The sequence below is a fragment of the Gavialis gangeticus genome, unplaced genomic scaffold (assembly GCF_001723915.1).
Source record: "Gavialis gangeticus isolate Ggan-Ray unplaced genomic scaffold, GavGan_comp1, whole genome shotgun sequence".
NCBI lineage: Eukaryota > Metazoa > Chordata > Crocodylia > Gavialidae > Gavialis > Gavialis gangeticus.
The window spans coordinates 8422072-8439793 of NW_017729003.1; the positions used below are offsets into that span (position 1 = coordinate 8422072).

Below are 17722 nucleotides of genomic sequence, written 5' to 3' on the forward strand. Positions count from 1 at the left end.
TTGTGCAGCTGTTGCCTGAAAAATATGAATCTAGTTATAGATTAACTTGGATAGCAGGATGTTGTGTTGACTGGCGCATTCATTGGGTGACAGTTCATTACAATGCATCTTTTTGAATTTGAGGGCAGCAAGGGACATGCATAGCAAGTGACTAAAATTTCATGCCGAGTATTTGCCCTTTGTTTCTTGGTAAATGGAGGTGCCTCCTGAAAGGGTACTGATATGACTTGTAATCTTTTCTCGTGTAACAAATTGAGAGGTAAAACAATGTCATCGCAAGTGCAGCAGCATAGCTCAGTGGTCAGGACTCTTCATAATATATTGACTATATATGCTGCAGTCTTAGAGCATGAGCATTGGACCCTGGTTGTCTCTAGAACAAATCTTTGTAAATGTTGAATGCTCCTGCAGATAAACTGTCTGAAACTAGTTGTCTTGTGTTTAATTTACTATTTCCCAGAACAGATACTTCTTGACTGACAAATAATAATCAGGAGCTAGATGCATTTTACCTATAATAATTATAATCATGAATTTTTCAAAAGTCTTTTTGCAAGCATATGCATGATTTGGATTTGGGGTTGAGCAATTTTTGGTTTGGGTTTCCGCTTTAGTCTTATAAACAGTAGAACTTTGGCCAGCAAGTTGTGACAGGGAAGGGGTGTGGTAGAAGTAATGCCATAATCCAAATTCTACTTAGAGAGTAGTACTGAAAGCATTTGCAGACCTACTTGCATCTTGTACTCAGAACTTAAAACTTTAAAAGTCAATTGAGGAACCTGTATCCTGTAGACTATTCTTAATGGACCATTTTGAAACTGGCACCTTTTAAGTGCATCTAATTAAGTAACTTACATTTTTTTACATCCCATACTTAAATATAATTTTTCAAAAATGGCTCTTAAATAAGAAATGCACTGTAGTGTTGGAATGATGATTGTTCAGGAAATATGTGAATGGCAAGGGCTTTTATGAGTGATATCTTTTGTTGGACCAACTGCAGAATTGGGATAGACTTGGATAAGATTTTGGATTTTACACATTCTTTTTCAGGTCACTTATTGTAGCAGCAGTGTTTATTAGCTGGGAATTGGGGAAAAAAGATACTTAAGTACAGTAGAACATTAAACAAAGTAATTCATCCATCATATTAGATAGATTCTTAGTCTTGTATATTGAACTAAAACATGCTAGTTTATTTTTCTTACTATCGTCCTTGCTTTTTATCTTGCCTAAAATGGCAATAAATCAGGTGTAAAAAGGACACATTTGTGTGCATAAGCAAGAAGCTGGTTGTGACGGTTAGCCAGTGAACCATGCCAGCAAAGGGGACCATCGCTGGTATTAAGGACCAGTGGAAATCTCTGAAATGATGTCCTTGGAAGGACTGAAGTTAATATAAAAAACCCACCCTAAAATAAAAGTATGGTATGGGAAGGAACTGCATATTACCCAAGGCAGTACGACATTATGTCATGAGACAGACCACACCTGTATTTATAAAAATTAGGTTTCTTTAGATTTAACCTTTGTCCTTGTTTTGTTAGTCCTTATGAAATATAAGGTTCATAAGCATGAAGAATTGTTCTTTTGGAGGGGTTAACCAGGGGTTAAGGCTTAATTATTTCCCCTCCTTGGTTTCAGGTGAAGTTTCAGATATGCCTCAGTAGTACACTTGTAGATCAATTTGAGGCAAACATTTCACAGTCTAGTTTAAATTAGTTCATATATATACATTGGATCACACCTGAAATGTTCTGCATGACTTAAAGCAGGAGTAGGCAATATTTTACAGCTGCAAGCCAGAATAACCCAACTTTAGGTCAGAGGCTGGCTGGCCAGTGCTTGGATCCTGCCACTACTGCAGCTTGTGTCTCCAGCTTCCTGGGGAAAGCACCCACAGAATGGGACTAAATGCTGCCAAAGCCAAAGGTTCTGTGGGCCAAATAGTTTGCTGACCTGCCTTTAAGATGAAATACAATTCAACATTTACGTGTTCCTAACTAGGCAGTTAACACACAGCTTTTGAAACTGGGACTTCATTTTTTTTCAGTTCCTACAGTGGGGTATTAGTTTACAGTAAATTAGAGCTGCTTTTCTTTCATGTATTCATCACTAGTAAAATACTACTTTCATGAGCTGCAAGCACTATGGGGAACATTCATCTGTTTGGGGGAAGCTCCACTGTTTTAAACAGTATAGGCATCTTTTATAAAATCTTCATTTAAAAATTGTTTTGATTCCTCTTAAAGGTGCTTTGTTTTTCTCTCTCTGTTTTAACCACAAAATCTTTGCATGTTTCTTGTAGGAATTAAGTGATCTGCAGCGTGATCCACCTGCCCATTGTTCTGCAGGACCTGTTGGAGATGACTGTAAGCATCTCAATAGCTTATTGCAAAGGTTTTGGCATCTTTACAGTGCTAAAAATGTAGACTAATAATGTAATCCTCCCCCCCCCTCTGTCTTTCAGTGTTTCACTGGCAAGCAACTATTATGGGACCTGTGAGTATGTAATTCATACAATTGAAATTGGCCTAATGTTTTGATTTCTCTTTGACTCTGAAAGGTCCATTTAAATATAATCTGAGACTCGTATTTGGGCACCTGTGAACATGACTCTTGGATTTAAGATTCTTTTAAACAACTTTTTTATGTACTGCAGCACTCTAGAACTTAAAGTATTCTACATACTCTAGTTTGTAAGAATTCCCTTTCTTTCTTTATTTAAAAATTATTCCTTGTGCTCTTGAAATTAAGGGCAACTTTAGTGGGTGCACAAAATGCATTCTACAACCAGTTCTTTACCAGCTAATTTCTTATGAAAAGCCTGCATTTCAGGGATAGTCAGTTAAACATGTTTCCAAAGGGAAAACAGTGGTCATAATCCAACATTAAAATAAGTAGTTCTAAATAAGAGTAGCGTTTCACGGGCTGATCTTGGTCTTGAAGGGCATATCTGCATTTGTGAACCTGGGAGTGCCACTGACAAAACTGTTTCGCCCTCTTGGAGTGCACCAAAGTCTAGGAATTGGGCAGTATAGTGTTTAAATTGAACATACACCCAGAGTGACTCTTTGTGCGTCTTGGCATGTGCACAGAGCTGCTTTATGCTGGCTACGCTTCCCAATTTCTGCGTTTTGGCGTTTGGATGGGAACAAGTGGACAAGTGTGCTTGTCAGCTGTGCTTTCAGGCTGACAGAGGCAGGCTGTGCATATGCTAAGAGTCAAAGTTCAACCCATTACTATGATGTGGGTATGCCAAAAACAGGTGTTTTGGGGTCTTGGTGTCACAACAGTTATAGAAGCTGAGACTATAAGTATAAAAGTTCTGCTTTCCTCAACTGGAGGAGGGCCTGGAAGGACCTGATAGAACCTTGCCAAGGAGATGCATAGGGAAGGGCAAAAGTCCTTAAAAGTAGAAGCGAGTAAAAGAAGCCTGTAGAAGATTTGAGGTGAGAACCTGAAGGAAGAGATATTTGCTCTCTAAAGGTGATTACAGTCTTAATAGTTTCCTTATGGACTGTTCTTGATACTTCGAAATAAGAATATTTGGTTCACTCAGAGGGCCAAACTAACCTGCCAACAGGAGAGATTAAAGCACTATCCAAGCTGCAACATTACGGGGGGGGAAAAACAGAAGAATGGAGTTGTCACTGCTCTGAGATGGCTTATTTCAACATCTTCAATACAACTGCTGCTGATTTAAGTATTAATCTAGGAATGGTGCATTAGGATTTATTCACTGCTTCTCGTGCGTATGTTTTTTAGAAGATTCCTCTACATGTCATACAGGTGATATTTGGCCAGCTTTTTCAAGGCTAGTATTAATATTCATGCCACTGCTGTTTAGGAGCTGGTTATGTAACTGGTTCGATGATTAGTTTGAGTCTCCCTGTGCCCCTTTGCTCTGCTTTAATATCTTAAACATTTATTGTTTTTTCCATTCAATTTTTTGCGCTAAATGTCTTACTGACAATACTGTAAGACTTGTTCACCACAAAAAACAGATTGAAGGAGAATTTTTATAAAGCTAGATTTTGTTTGAACTAATGACTTCAGTAATCAAACGCTAGTGTGCACATGCTGATATACCTTTCCCTTTTGTAGTTCATCTTCAATATTGTGTCACAGAAACCTACTTTTTCTCCATGTATTGTACATTCGCAAGAATTATGTCAACTCTGTTTGAAGATGGGAATGGATCCATCTTTCAGTTTTTCTCACTCATATCTGCTAGTAAGAAAAGCCACAGTATCAATGTGAGGTAGTTCTTCCCTAGGGAATAAGAAAAAGAAATATATTCTAAGTTATCTTTTTTTTGTTAGGCTGAAAGGAATAAAGGAATTAAACTTGCCTTCAGAATTCACTCCCCATGTCTGGAAGTAGGTTGACCTAGTGTGCTTCTCTGTGGGCTGTTCTCATTTCTTATACTTTACATATGAAACTGTGGCATCATTTTTGATGCTGAAACTTAAGCTTTATTTAAAACTTTGATGAACCATTTTAGTTTGCTTGCAAGCTGTCAACTTAAACCAAATGGAAGCATGGTGACAACCACTTTTGCTATTATGTGAAATTTGATGCCTTAGCAGTTCTATTTATAACTTGTCCTGCTTTGCAACAGTGCCTATGTTTGGAAACACTTTAAAATGAGGTGTTCATGTGTTTTTTCCCTATTATACTCTATCCTAAATAAATTTAAATTGCCGCTTATATTGATTCTCTTTTATGGTGGATTTTTTTTCCTCTTCACACAAAAAAGAATGATATGATTGCCTTAAATGGATTCAGGGAGCCTAAGAAATCGGTGTACTTCCACTGCTTTGTGGTAAGCATCTGATTCCTTAGCTGTTATGTTTAATACCCAGGAAATCTGCCCATTATTTTTGGCTTTCCTTAATTAGAAGTCACAGGAATGCTTCAGCTTTGAGGCCCTTGATAACCTAATTATAGAGGGTTTTTCCTATGTAATTATGACAATGAAGGGTTCTCTCAACAAATGACTTGCAACAAAGTTATTTCTCTTTTTTTAAACTATGTGCAACCTGGACATAAACCTGTGCACATGTTCTCTAACAAAATGCATGTTCACAGATTTGTACAGGTCACAAAGATGTTGTGAGTTTTAAAACTCCCTGATGTCACCATGATCAGCTGAATAATGTGGGAAAAACCTACTCTTTGCATCTGCAAAGAGAAATCACTTCTTAAGGTAAGTATGTTTGTGACAAGCTGGAGGACGACCCCAAATGTAGCAGAGCAGCTGTGGCTCTATTGCACAGAGGGCAGGATGGGGAGGACCATCTCAGAGTTGTATATTCCTTGTGGTGCCATGGAGCTGAACTCTGGAAGCACCTTGCAACCCAGACACTGAGGGAGAGCTAGATTGGAGCTGATGGATCAGCAGTTATGTTGATCCACCAGTCAAATGTTGTTCCCTGTCTCCTAGAAAGCAGTACTCAGTAGTTGTGTGGGCTACTGCAGCAGTGGCCAAACCTGGCTTTGCTGTTCATTCATAAAGTTGGGGGAGGATTGCATCCCTCATTATCAGCCACACACCTTCCCAGCACATAGCCCAGTGTTGGATTGTGTGCTGGGGGAAGGCTTTGATCCAAGATGATAATAGTTTGGGAAAGGCTGTTTGAAACCAGAAAAAAACTAAATAAAACCTACCTTCAGCAGACTTAGGGTTTGTTTTATTTTGTTTTGTTTCTTTTCCTCTAGCCTGACAGTGCGTATCAAGGGGGAGTGTTTTTTCTCACAGTACATTTTCCAACAGACTATCCTTTCAAACCACCAAAGGTAATACTTAATTTTCCTAAAACTGTTATGAAAATCCTGGGTCCAATCTTTGTTTCATTCTTTTTTTTGGCTTAATAAACTTTTTGCAGGGGTTTAAAGCAAAAGCATCAGCAGTGTGCTATCTATTTTTATGCATATGTCTGTCTGGCAGAGATTTCTAAAATAGAATGTATCAACAGTGAACAAAAACCTATACGGTGTCTTTGGGATGGCCACTCTGAAAAGGTGTGCCTGGGTGTTGAAGGAATAATATTAGATTCTCTTTTGCAATAAACAGAACCTGAAGCTAACTTTTTTTTTCATAATCATAGATTGCTTTCACAACAAAAATTTACCACCCAAACATAAACAGTAATGGGAGTATTTGTCTTGACATCCTGAGGTCACAGTGGTCACCAGCTCTGACTGTATCTAAAGGTAACTTCATAGATGTGCTAATGAATTTCTATACCAATAACGGCAATGATGGTAAACATTTTAATGTAGCTACGATGCACAGTTCAGCCTTATTGTGACTTATACAAGTAATTGCTGAAAAACAGGAATGTCATGAGGTGGGAGTAAACATTTATCCTGCATGCTGTTAAGTGGGAAATTCAACAAAATCTTGTATTTTGCTTTCAGACTGTGCAAGCTATTTTACACTTCAGCTATCAACTTAGACAGTAGATCATATGTATGATTAGTAGCCGTTTTAAATTTATGCCATTAAGTGCAAGATGCTAGATATGGGAAAACAACTTAGATAAAATGCAGAGTATTTAATGTTAAATTTGGCTTCTGTAATATCTGTATCATAATTTGCTCCTGCTAGAGGTAGAAAGAATAGTAGGCCAAGTAGTCTGACAAGTTGGAAAACTACAAAACAGGAAAATTTCAGCTGTAAATAGAAAACCTTGTGTTGAGGCATATATAGAATATTGGATCACTTAGTGCTTTAGACTCCTTTTCACTTATGGGTATAATAATATGGATATGATGATTGGGGGGGCCTGCACCCTTCTTCTTGTGGGCTAAATCTTGCCTTTAATTATGCTTAGGGACCTACCCAAATTGTGATATCATAATTTTCGTGAAAATCGTGAAAAACAGTGGTTTCCACAAACACTGCAAAAAACAATGATTTCTCCAATTTTTGCGCAGAATTGACTGAAAAACAACTTACTAAAAATAAAATGATGGCTTCCCAGTGAGAGCCAATGGCTGCTGCAGCTTGGTCTCACAGCCCACTGGAGGGGCAGGGGAGCCACTGGCATGAAAGGGAGCAGCCAGAATGGCAGCCGCTCCCTCTGGTGCAGATTGGCTAAGGGCTGCCTTTTGTGCAGCCTTGCCCTCTTGGCCAATCAGCAGTGAGGGGCAGAGCTGCAAAAAGGGCAGCCCTCTTGGAAAATCAGCAGCAAGGGGTGGGGCCACCATGATAAGCTTGGATAAATAGTGACTAGCACTGTGATTGTTTCACAAAATTGCCCATCTGCCACCTTGATTTGGCTAGGTCCCTAATTATGCTTCATTTTGAGAGAAGCTAAATTGTTTCCACTACATGGTGTCAGCCCACCCTCTGGGTATAGTCAGTTGACCCCAGTCAATTGGTCTTCAGCAAGTAAAACTCTTATTTTTCTAAATATAGTGTAGATTTTCTCCAGTCTTGAAGCATGCTGGCTCTTAGAATAGTGAGGTCGGTGTTATGCCTTGCACTGTTGTTCAGATCATTAGAGGTGTTTGTAGGTTCACTGAATTATGGCTGACTGCTTTCATTTCTCATCCACTTCTTTACTACACATGCAGACAAGGGAATCTAAAATACAGTCAGTTTTACCATGGAGTTTCTCTAAAATGAAAGTTAAATAATGTAAATATTAAGTGCTTAACAAAACACTAAACAACGTTGTCTTTTAAAAGAGTGTCATTCTATTTGCACTTCAAGCAAGACAAAATTGTTAGTCTTAATCTGATTTAAATTGCTCTATGCAAATATAGCAATTATAGTTTCTTGTATAAGCAGCTGGTGCCCACACCCACCAGCTCTGTATAACAATCTTTAAAAAATTCTACATTTATTTAGCTGTTAACACTGATAACTGGGAAAAGTTGCTTAAGGCATATCTTTATGTATGTATGAAGTAATCCAAATGCCAATATAAATTGACCCCCGGCCTGTTGCTGTGCAATATATACCTTATTTCCTGCTGAAGACTTAGTTAATGTGTGGTCAGACATTTGCATCATTATGCTGCTTCAAAATGTAAATTCAAGATTAATTTAAGCATTCTCCTTAAATACTTCATTAGTGTGAAGTGGTTTGCTTACGTTCCCTAGAATTACTCTTCAGATAAAGTTATTTTAAAGAACTTCATACACAGGCATATTATTTACGACTGACAACCCATTTCGGTTTTTTGGGTTGTTTTTTTAAGTTACTGTTTAGTTGTACACATGTTCTTGTTGGCTGACATAAAGGATTCTGACATTTACCGTATAGCTAACATTAGGCTCTGATCAGAGTGACCATATAATTATAACCTCTTGAGTTGTCTAATATTAGTGACTTATGTTGATCTTCTGTGCCAAATATATCATTACAAAACGTCTGAAATTGCCACAGCTCAAAATAGTATTAAATAATTCCAACCTTTTTAATTAAGCAAAGCATAACATAACATGAGTACACAGCATGTATTAGAAAAAGTACGCTTTATTGTGGACTTCCATAGGTCATTAAGGAAAATATAATTTCCCTCTGCCAGATGTCTGAGGTTTTCTGGCTTTATGCCCGCTGGTTGGGAGGTTAACATAGTTTGTATGATGAGATGTAAGGGATTGTTTTTGTTTTTGTTTGTTTGTTTGTTTTTAGTCAGTGAGATGGATACCTTTCAGACATGCTTTTTTTTTTTTTTTTTTTTCAAGAAACGAATTCTTAAGTAGACTTTATTGGACATAAGATTGCCTCCATAAAGCAAGTTTAATTCATCAGAGTAAAGGCTGGCAGTGCTATCAGTTGACATGTCAAGAACAATGTTTTCTTGCTATAAGTTAGCAAAATCAGCACAGTATTTGCAAATATTTCCATGGCTCTGAACACAGACATGCTGCTTTCCCAGAATCGGTATGCTAGAATTAAAAGTATCAAATGTCTCCAGAAAATAAACTAATACTCAGTGTGCATTTTAAATAAGGTAAAATACTCATTCAGTCTTACAGGAGAATACAAATCAAAGTCATCCACATCATACACCAAAATCTGGTTGTGTATGATGATGTGATGTAACTTACATTTGTAACCGTGTTATACTAATCACTTTATATTGATCATATGGACCCTGTAGGCTTTTCCTGTATCATAAATGAACACCTGGGCTTTAATGTAAAATAGCTTGCAGTCTTACTAGAAGTTCATAGTCAGTTACATAATCATTTTAATATGGCTGGGTTAGTGCATATAATTAAATGTCATGGGATAAAGTTCTGCAGTCAGTTTCTCTCACACACATGTATCAGTGGCATAATTCTAGCAGGATCTAGATCTTGGGTTGTACGTTTTATGGATACAGACTGGAAGGACCTGGGTTTCATCCCAGGTGAGGACAGTGGGTTTCCACTCATTGTTTCCACTTCAGCATAGCCCTGAAGCCCACCCAGCCTCCCATCCAGTGGACACTAGGAACTACCTGGGGGTAAAAGTGGCTGGAGCATTGTGCTGACTACATAATTTCCTTCTCATGCTGAGGTTAAAGAAACTGTGTAGCTCACCTTCACTGCTCCAGTGGGCCTAAATGGCCTCTAAACAGAATATCTTTTATCTTAACCCAAGGAAGTAGACTGCAGGCCTGAGTAGGTGTTCTGCATAAAACTGCAGGATGTATAGTTTGATGGGAAGATGCATGTTAACTTGAACATATTAAGACATCTAGGAAAATAAAACAAAAATAAAATTTTGTTTAATCTATTCTCTCTTTCATCTAGTTTTATTGTCCATATGCTCCTTACTTTGTGATCCTAATCCAGATGATCCTTTAGTACCAGATATTGCACAAATCTACAAATCAGACAAGGAAAAGTGAGTATAATTTTTTTGTTGTTGTTACTTAAAGGTTTGCTTTTGATCTGCTTCACAAACTTTGCTCACACTCTTAAAAGAGATTCTCTTCATCAGTCTTGCAAAACTCAAATGCCTATAGCTTAAAGGATTTGGTATACCTAACAAGAATATTGGTAATTGCCACAGACATTTGGTGCACCTGTTTCTCTAAGAAGGGAGAAGGCTCTGGAGATAGCTGAGTGCAGGAAGGGAGCACCTGACTAGAAAGGAGATAAGCCCGGGCCCAGAGCCAGGCAGTCTTGCCCTAGCTGCTGACATAGAAGGAACTCCTAGGCAAGCAGAAGACAGAGGTTAGACTCTGCACTCCCAGGGGTAAGAGAAGGCAGCCTTAGAGTTGAGGTAGGGTCTGGTGGCTTAGGAATTGAGATGAGGTGTTGGTGGTCTCAAGAGGACCTGAGCTTGGGAATAGAGTGAAGGCAGGACCAGAGAAGGTTCAGTGCCTGGGTGGGACCAGAAGGATCCAGTGCCCAGGAGGGATTAGGTACTCACAGGTAGCCAGAATGGGCAAAGTGCCAGGGTGCGGGCAGACAGACTGATCTGAGCCCAGGAAAGGGCTCGGAAGGCTGATGGTGCAGGAACTGCAAGTTAGGGCTGTGTGAAATTTCACTGGCTGTTTCGTTTCAGCACTGTTTGGACTCATTTTGAGGTTGAAACAGCAAAATCGAAACAAAACAAAGGCTTTTGAAACAGCAAAATCGAAACAAAACAAAGGCTTTTGAAACATTTTGACCATAGCGCTGGGGATGGGAAGTCAGTCTAGCTGGGCTGAGTTCCCTTCCCCAGCTAGATCGGGCTGGGGAAAAGAAATCAACCCAGCTAATTTTGATTTTAGGAATCAAAATTAAATTCTATACGAAACGCTGTTCTGTTGAAACCTCAAAACTCAAGGCAAAATGGAATGGTGCCATTTCACACAGCCCTACTGCAAGTCCCAACTGTGGCAGAGACTGGGTCCCAGTAAAGGGCTAGGAGGTGGTGCTACTTGATAACATCTACGAGGCATAGGTGTGGTGTGTGGGATGGTTGGAGCCATGTAATAAGACCTTAAGGTGCTGAATAGTGACACCTGAACAGCAGCGTGGGATCAGGGATCCTCCAAAGATCTAATAACAACATAGTTTGGCAGGTGAGGTGAAGGGGAGCAAGCTGGAGAAGCCAGGTCAGATCAGGGACTGAGTACCTATTAGGGGGTGTCATGGCCACCCCTGGTACCAGTGCCTGCTACAGTAATATATACTCAATTAGACTACATTAGAGAAATATAGGTTAACATAATTAATCTGATATGTTCCTAAAGCTTCCCATTAAATATACACGATGGAACAGTTAAGATTTTATTGTGTGAAAATGTCCCAAGTAGAATATATTGATATAGTCCCAGAACAGGATCCTGTAATTAATGATTCACTAGAGTTGTGCTCTGCTAAAAAGGTTAGAAAATACTGAGTATGGGTTGTCAACTTTGACACTTAATTTCTCAACTCCAACATAACTAAAATATAAAGAATATTAGGAAATATTTCCTAAAATGCTGAGGGTCTTTGCTCATGCAGTAGAGTTATTCATCTAACAAGAAGCAATATTTGCCTTTTTCATTATGAAACACTAATGTAGACTGGGGGATTTATTGCATTGGGGAAGGAAACATAATTAACAATTAGCTGAAGCGCTACATGCTTTCACAGTGGAGAGTTTAAAGGGTTTAATATCTAAAGATCCCAACCATACTGACTGAATTCCTACCTGGGTACTGTCCTTCCAGTGCAAAACTGTTGGACCCTCAGAGTTTTGATGGTTGCTGGCTGTCCCTTTTGTACATAGTGGGTAGAAACAGATGTTATCTGATGTTGCATTTGTGCTGCAATAACTATTTTTATGGCAATACAGATACTGAGAAAATACATCAGTAGCGAGACAAAAGGTACAATAAATTCTGCCACTTTAGAATCACAGAACTGGAAGGGACCTGTACGATCATAAATCTGGTCCCCTGCCACAGACAGAAAGTATTAGGTGCAGATAAGCTCAGCAAGGTGCTTGTCCAGCCTCATCTTGAACACCTCCAATGTATTGCAATTGACATCTATTTGCTCTGTGGCAGTAGAGCATGGGCAGCCTAGAGCTGCCTGTGCTCTCCTGCCACCCTGGGTAGGTACTCAAGGATGCTGAGGAGCCTAATCATGTGTATGCCTGGTAGAATTGGGCCCATCAAGCCCCCAGAGCACCTGTGTGGCTTTCCCTGCTTATAGAGGGGCCTGGTATGTACCTTTAAAGCACAGAAAGTCAGGATTCCCCATTTATAGAGACTCCTCTTGGGATCTCCAGGGGCACATCTCCACAAGCGGGGGTAACCTGCATGGATCCCTGGCATAGATTCTGGCATGGGACAGTGCAAGAGTCAGGGAATCCCCAGTGCCTCATGCATCCATGCCGGGACCTGTGTTGACTCGTGCCTCCACGTGAAGCATGGGTCAATGCTGGTTCTAGCAAGGAAGTGTGGGGCGGTGGAAATTCTCCTGCTTTTGTGCCTCTGTGAGGTATGGATCAGCACAGGATCTGATGTGGGGCAGCAACGGACCCAAGAGATGCCCAGGCAGGGGAACGCACTGCCCCTTGTTCTGCATCAGGCAGGGGGCCCAATTTATGACAAGGGGCAGTGTGTGTCACCCAGCAAAGCAGATCAGCTGTGGTGGGACATGTTCTGCCACAGCTGATCTGTTTCTGTCTGGCACAGTCTGTTTTTACAGAGAGCCTTGTGGTATTGTGATATAAATAGTAATATTGTGAAGATCACTTGTGGTTCCAGTGCTACAGATGTTGCAGAAAACAGGTTAGACCAATATTACAGTCCCTGTGAGACCTTCAAAACCATGTATGACCCACAACCTGAAACCCCATAAAGTGACAAGATAAACTTGTAACTTCTTACTGCCAGTGATTGATTGTCACTAAGAGCACTTCCAGATTCACAGATTTAGGTTTTACAGTCTCTGGGTCATCCAGTTGGTACCTGGGTTGTGTTTTGGTTATCTGAGATTCAGGCATGAAATCCAGGCCCTGTTGAATTGATGGTGAATTTTTGAGGCAGCATATTTCATCCTGTTTCTTAGGCTTTTTTTTGGTATGAATGGGATGCATTCTTTGCTACTTTAATTTGGTGAACACATTATCCGTACCCCTAGAATATTTGTGTAATACCTGGAGACGGTAACTTTAACCATTTGTAACTTATCAAGAAGCTGGTGCCTACTGCAGCTACTAAACAGAATACCTATAATACCAGCACTAAGAGGAGAGGTACTTCCTAGTTGCATGTGATCAATATTGACATGTGAGCATCCATAGATTAGAAGGGAATGGGCTATATGTACCCGTGTATTGAAGAACTTCTGAGATGCCTGCAGATAGGACGTAGTTCCGTCTTACTGGGTAGAATTCATTGAAGACAACTACGGACTTTGAAACCAGGCAGTATTTGTCAAGTTTTGTGGGTTTCCTATTGTGTCAAACGGAGGTTATAGTCTTATTAAATTACATATCTATACTAAACCAGCTTCTTGTAAAATATCCTTCCTATCAATAAAGTATTACTAGACAGTTCATTTGGTATCATCAAATTATCTGGGCTATCTTTGTAAACACCTGGCCCAATGCTTGAAGTTGATATAAGGCATTATGTTATCTTCATCTTGATGATCATAAATCTACCTTGCAGCCAAGGTAGATTATGATCATCAAGATGCAGATATCATAATTCAGCTTTTGCCTGTTCCCTTAATAAATACCCTATTTTCTTGCATACTACATACCCCAGAATATAGGTCAGAACCAAGGAGAAAAAATCTTTCCTTGTAGTAAGTGAGTAACTGAGTAATAGCTGCTAGAGAGTAGAACTGTTCGTAGTTCTACTGCCTGCAGATTGCTTGCAGATTTTACTTTGCTTTTGCCCTGCAAAGGCAGAAGCTGCTCTTACTATATTTCCGGCTTGTAATATGCACTCCAATTTCCAGCAGCTGTTTTTTGGGAGGAAAGGTGCATACTGTATATGAAAAAATACAGTATTTCTTCTGTTTACCTTTTCTTGCTAGGGATTTGATGCATCTTTGGTTTTTGTGGCAGTTTACAGTTTGTTACCTCCACTTTGGAAACTATTGGTTTACTGAAAAACTTCTGAACTTATAGTTTCATAGTTGGTAGGGTCAGAAGGCACCTGAGCAGATCATCAAGTCCGACCCCCTGCCATGGCAGGAAAGAGTACTGGGGTCAAATGACCCCGGCAAGGTGTTCATCTAGCCTCCTCTTAAAGACCCCAGGGTAGGAGCCAGCACCACTTCTCTTGGAAGTTGGTTCCAGATCCTAGCCGCCCTGACAGTGAAGTAGTGCCTCCTGATGTCTAGTCTGAATCTACCCTCTGCCAGCTTGTGACCGTTATTTCTAGTCACTCCTGGCAGTGCACGGGGGAACAGGGATTCCCCCAATGCCTTCTGGTTCCCTCTGAGTAGTTTGTAAACGGCCATTAGATCCCCCTCAGCCTTCTCTTGTGGAGGCTGAACAGGTTCAGGTCCCGCAGCCTCTCCTCGTAGGGCCTGCCCTGCTGCCCCCTGATCATGCAAGTGGCCCTTCTCTGGACCCTCTCCATGTTGTCCACATCCCTCCTGAAGTGCGGCAACCAGAACTGGACACAATACTCCAACTGCGGCCTGACCAGTGTCGCACAGAGGGGGAGGATCACCTCCTTGGACCTGCTTGAGATGCATCTGTGGATGCATGACAAGGTACAGTTGGCCTTCCTTCCCCACACTGTCAGCCCATGTTCATTTTGGCATCAATGATGACTCCAAGATCCTTTTTTGCTTCTGCACTGATGAGAAAGGAGTTCCCCAGCCTGTAGGTATGCTGCTGGTTCTTCCTCCCCAGGTGCAGTACCTTGCACTTGTCATTGTTGAATCCCATCCTGTTCTCATCCGCCCACCCCTATAACCTGTCTAGGTCTGATTGCAGCCTATTCCTCCTGTCTAGCGTGCCCACTTCCCCCCACATCTTAGTGTCATCTGCGAATTTGAACAGGGTGCTTTTTACCCCCTTGTCCAAGTTGCTGATGAAGATGTTGAACAGTGTGGGCCCAAGGACCAAGCCCTGGGGGACCTCACTTCCCACAATCCCTACAGGTCGAATAGGACCCATCCACCACCAGTCTCTGGGTGCGACCCTCCAGCCAACTCTTTAATCTCCAAAGCTAGGAATTCAGTCATGGGAGAAAAGGAAATTATTTGCCTGGATGTCCTTTTCTTTTTTTTCCTTTTTTAAGGTGTCCTATGGCTGGCTCTCCTTATTTGGGAAGTTTAGTCAATTTGGCCTGCTACATCTTTTTCTGTACATGCCTGTAGAGCTGGTAAATATAAAAGTGTTTGCATTATTCTTATCTGCTATCACTGTGTATCAATAACATTCGCCTATTATTGAGTAAAAAGGTTGTGGCCAGTCTGAGGATGTTGGGTCCGCCCAAAACCAAAGTATCTGAGTCATAAATCCAATGGCAACACAATGTGCTGTTGTCTCATCCTAAATCCTAACTAGTTTCTTTAGTATTTTCATCTGCTGCTTAAGTCAATTTTCAGAAACTGAACATAGGCAGCTACATGCTATAGATATGTTATTCTGTTTAGTTGTTCTTAAACAGAATTGTTATAACTTTCTTGAGCGGGCAAGATTGCACCTAGTGTGTCATAAAAGTTGGTGAGCTTAGTGATAGCTCATTTTTATCAAACAGTTGTAGATATGGTTGTCTATCATTAACCTGTTTCTAATTGTAATGCCTTCTTTCTACATGTACAGATACAACAGACATGCAAGAGAATGGACTCAGAAATATGCAATGTAAACTTGTGAACACTTTTTCATACACCACAGAGTACTGTAAATTCTAGGTTTTTTCAAAATTAGAAGTAAATGGAGCACAGTTTGCTGTTTCAGTGTACCATGAGGGCCCTTTTGATTTTTTACCCATGCGAGTGTGTTTCTGGAACAAGAAAAAAACAAGCTTCCAAAAATAAACTTAAGACTGTGATGAGAGTATTTATCCTTTTTGTATGCTTTGCAAAAGACATTTATTATGGTTTTTAAGAAACTTGGACATCTGTATCTTCAGCCTACAAGATCCATAATGCAGTTGTAAAGCAACCAAATTATTTTTGCTGGAAAAAATGTTTTTACATGATACTGCATGTGTCTTTTAAGATATGTTGTCAGTTTCATAAGTATGTTCAAATGTCATGGTTAGTTCATTTATGTAATTTGTATTTTTTTACTGTATAGACTAAATATATTTTATTTACCATGTAAGTCAGTTCATTTTAGACTTTTTCTTGTGCACAGTATTGACAAAATACAACTGCTAGTAATGAATGAATGGGGTGTCTCTTCCCATATGATATTTTACAGACTGATTGCAAATTCTTAAAACCTAAATGATCTTTGCACTGTAATTCAGTATGCTGATTATGGAGAAACACTTGGATTTTTTTAATTCTGTTGCATACTTGAGTTTAATTTTATTGCAATGTGAACTAATTGCACTGCTATGTAGAAAGATATGTAACTGTCTTGTTTGTTGCTATTCACAACTGATTCTTCCCTCTCTGCTCCCTTCCTTTCTCCCCGCATAGTCAAATAACATTCTCGCAGTTCATTTACAAATCATACTGTAGCTTTTCCATATAAATAAAATGCATTTTCTACTATTGGTCTTGGCTATTTTTTAAATCATGCATATCCTTGCAAGTGCTTGCTCTATACCTAAAACATTAAACCATTATGTATGCATCTGAATTCCAGGCAAAAGAGAGAGTGAAGCCATGCCTTTAATATTACTCCAAACTGAGTTACAGTTAACTTTACACTGACTTCAGCTCAGTTGAGAGAGTATACTATACCCACTTCTTGTGTAGGATTTCAGCAATGTTGAATCCCACACTAATCACTTATGAACTATTTCCTTTAGTCAGAAAAGGTATCAGATGTTTTTTTTAGAGACTTCACTTACATTGGTGTAAGTGAATATTTTCAATATTGGAATGTCACAGTATAGAATTTTCCCTCGTGTCTAACAGTATTTTCATCTACTACTGTTTGCATGTGAAGCTAACTTTTTTCCTATTAACAGTTGTTTCTGTCTCCTTCACAGTATGCATGCAGAAAACACACAATATGGGAGAAAAAACACCTTTTTATATATACTTAAATAAAAATCATTTTAATCCCCTCCATAGATTATTTTAAGGTACTAAATTGCTGTTAAAATGCATGATTAGTTTATTACTTTCAATTTTCTGTATTAAGCTGGCTTGAATGGGAAATTTGCCACCGAAAGAAACAGAAAATTTTAAGATAAGAATAAGTTTTGGGCTTCACTTGTTTTTTACTTGAAGCAAACCTCTAACTGGAATGAATATACAGAAAAGAAGCATGCACCCTAGACTTTAAAACCACTGGAAATTTATTGATTAAAACTCCTTAAGTAGATCACTACCTTACAACTGTCCAGATTATTCAACAGTATAAATTGGTCACTTGTAGGAGACTGTCACCTTTCTTTCATCTAACATGCAATTGACCTGAGACAAAAGCTTGACAGATTTAATGTATTGTATTACACTGGTTTTTTTTTAAAGTGTTGTACACATCGGAACAGGCCAACCTCTCTAAAATGTTCAATAAAGGATTTTTGTAGTAATACACACGAGCACTTTCACTATACTTGAAATGGCATATTGTAGCTAGGGAGGCTACACTGTGTGTGTGTGTGTGTGTGTGTGTGTGTGTGTT

At 39.5% G+C, this 17722-nt stretch overlaps 1 protein-coding gene across 3 annotated transcripts in view; it reads left to right on the top strand.

Annotated features, from left to right (window-relative positions):
• Positions 1-2299: 2299 nt before the first annotated feature.
• The window catches only part of UBE2D1 (ubiquitin conjugating enzyme E2 D1), a 16745-nt gene continuing 1322 nt past the window's right edge, over positions 2300-17722 (top strand). The window contains exons 1-7 of one of the 3 annotated variants that reach the window (XM_019507776.1): positions 2300-2372; positions 2471-2502; positions 5095-5212; positions 5725-5802; positions 6114-6219; positions 9763-9856; positions 15734-17699. In XM_019507776.1, coding sequence (XP_019363321.1) covers positions 5162-5212; positions 5725-5802; positions 6114-6219; positions 9763-9856; positions 15734-15779 — 375 coding nt within the window. In that variant the 5' untranslated portion in view covers positions 2300-2372; positions 2471-2502; positions 5095-5161 and the 3' untranslated portion in view covers positions 15780-17699. The other 2 variants (XM_019507779.1, XM_019507778.1) reach the window with 2 other exon arrangements.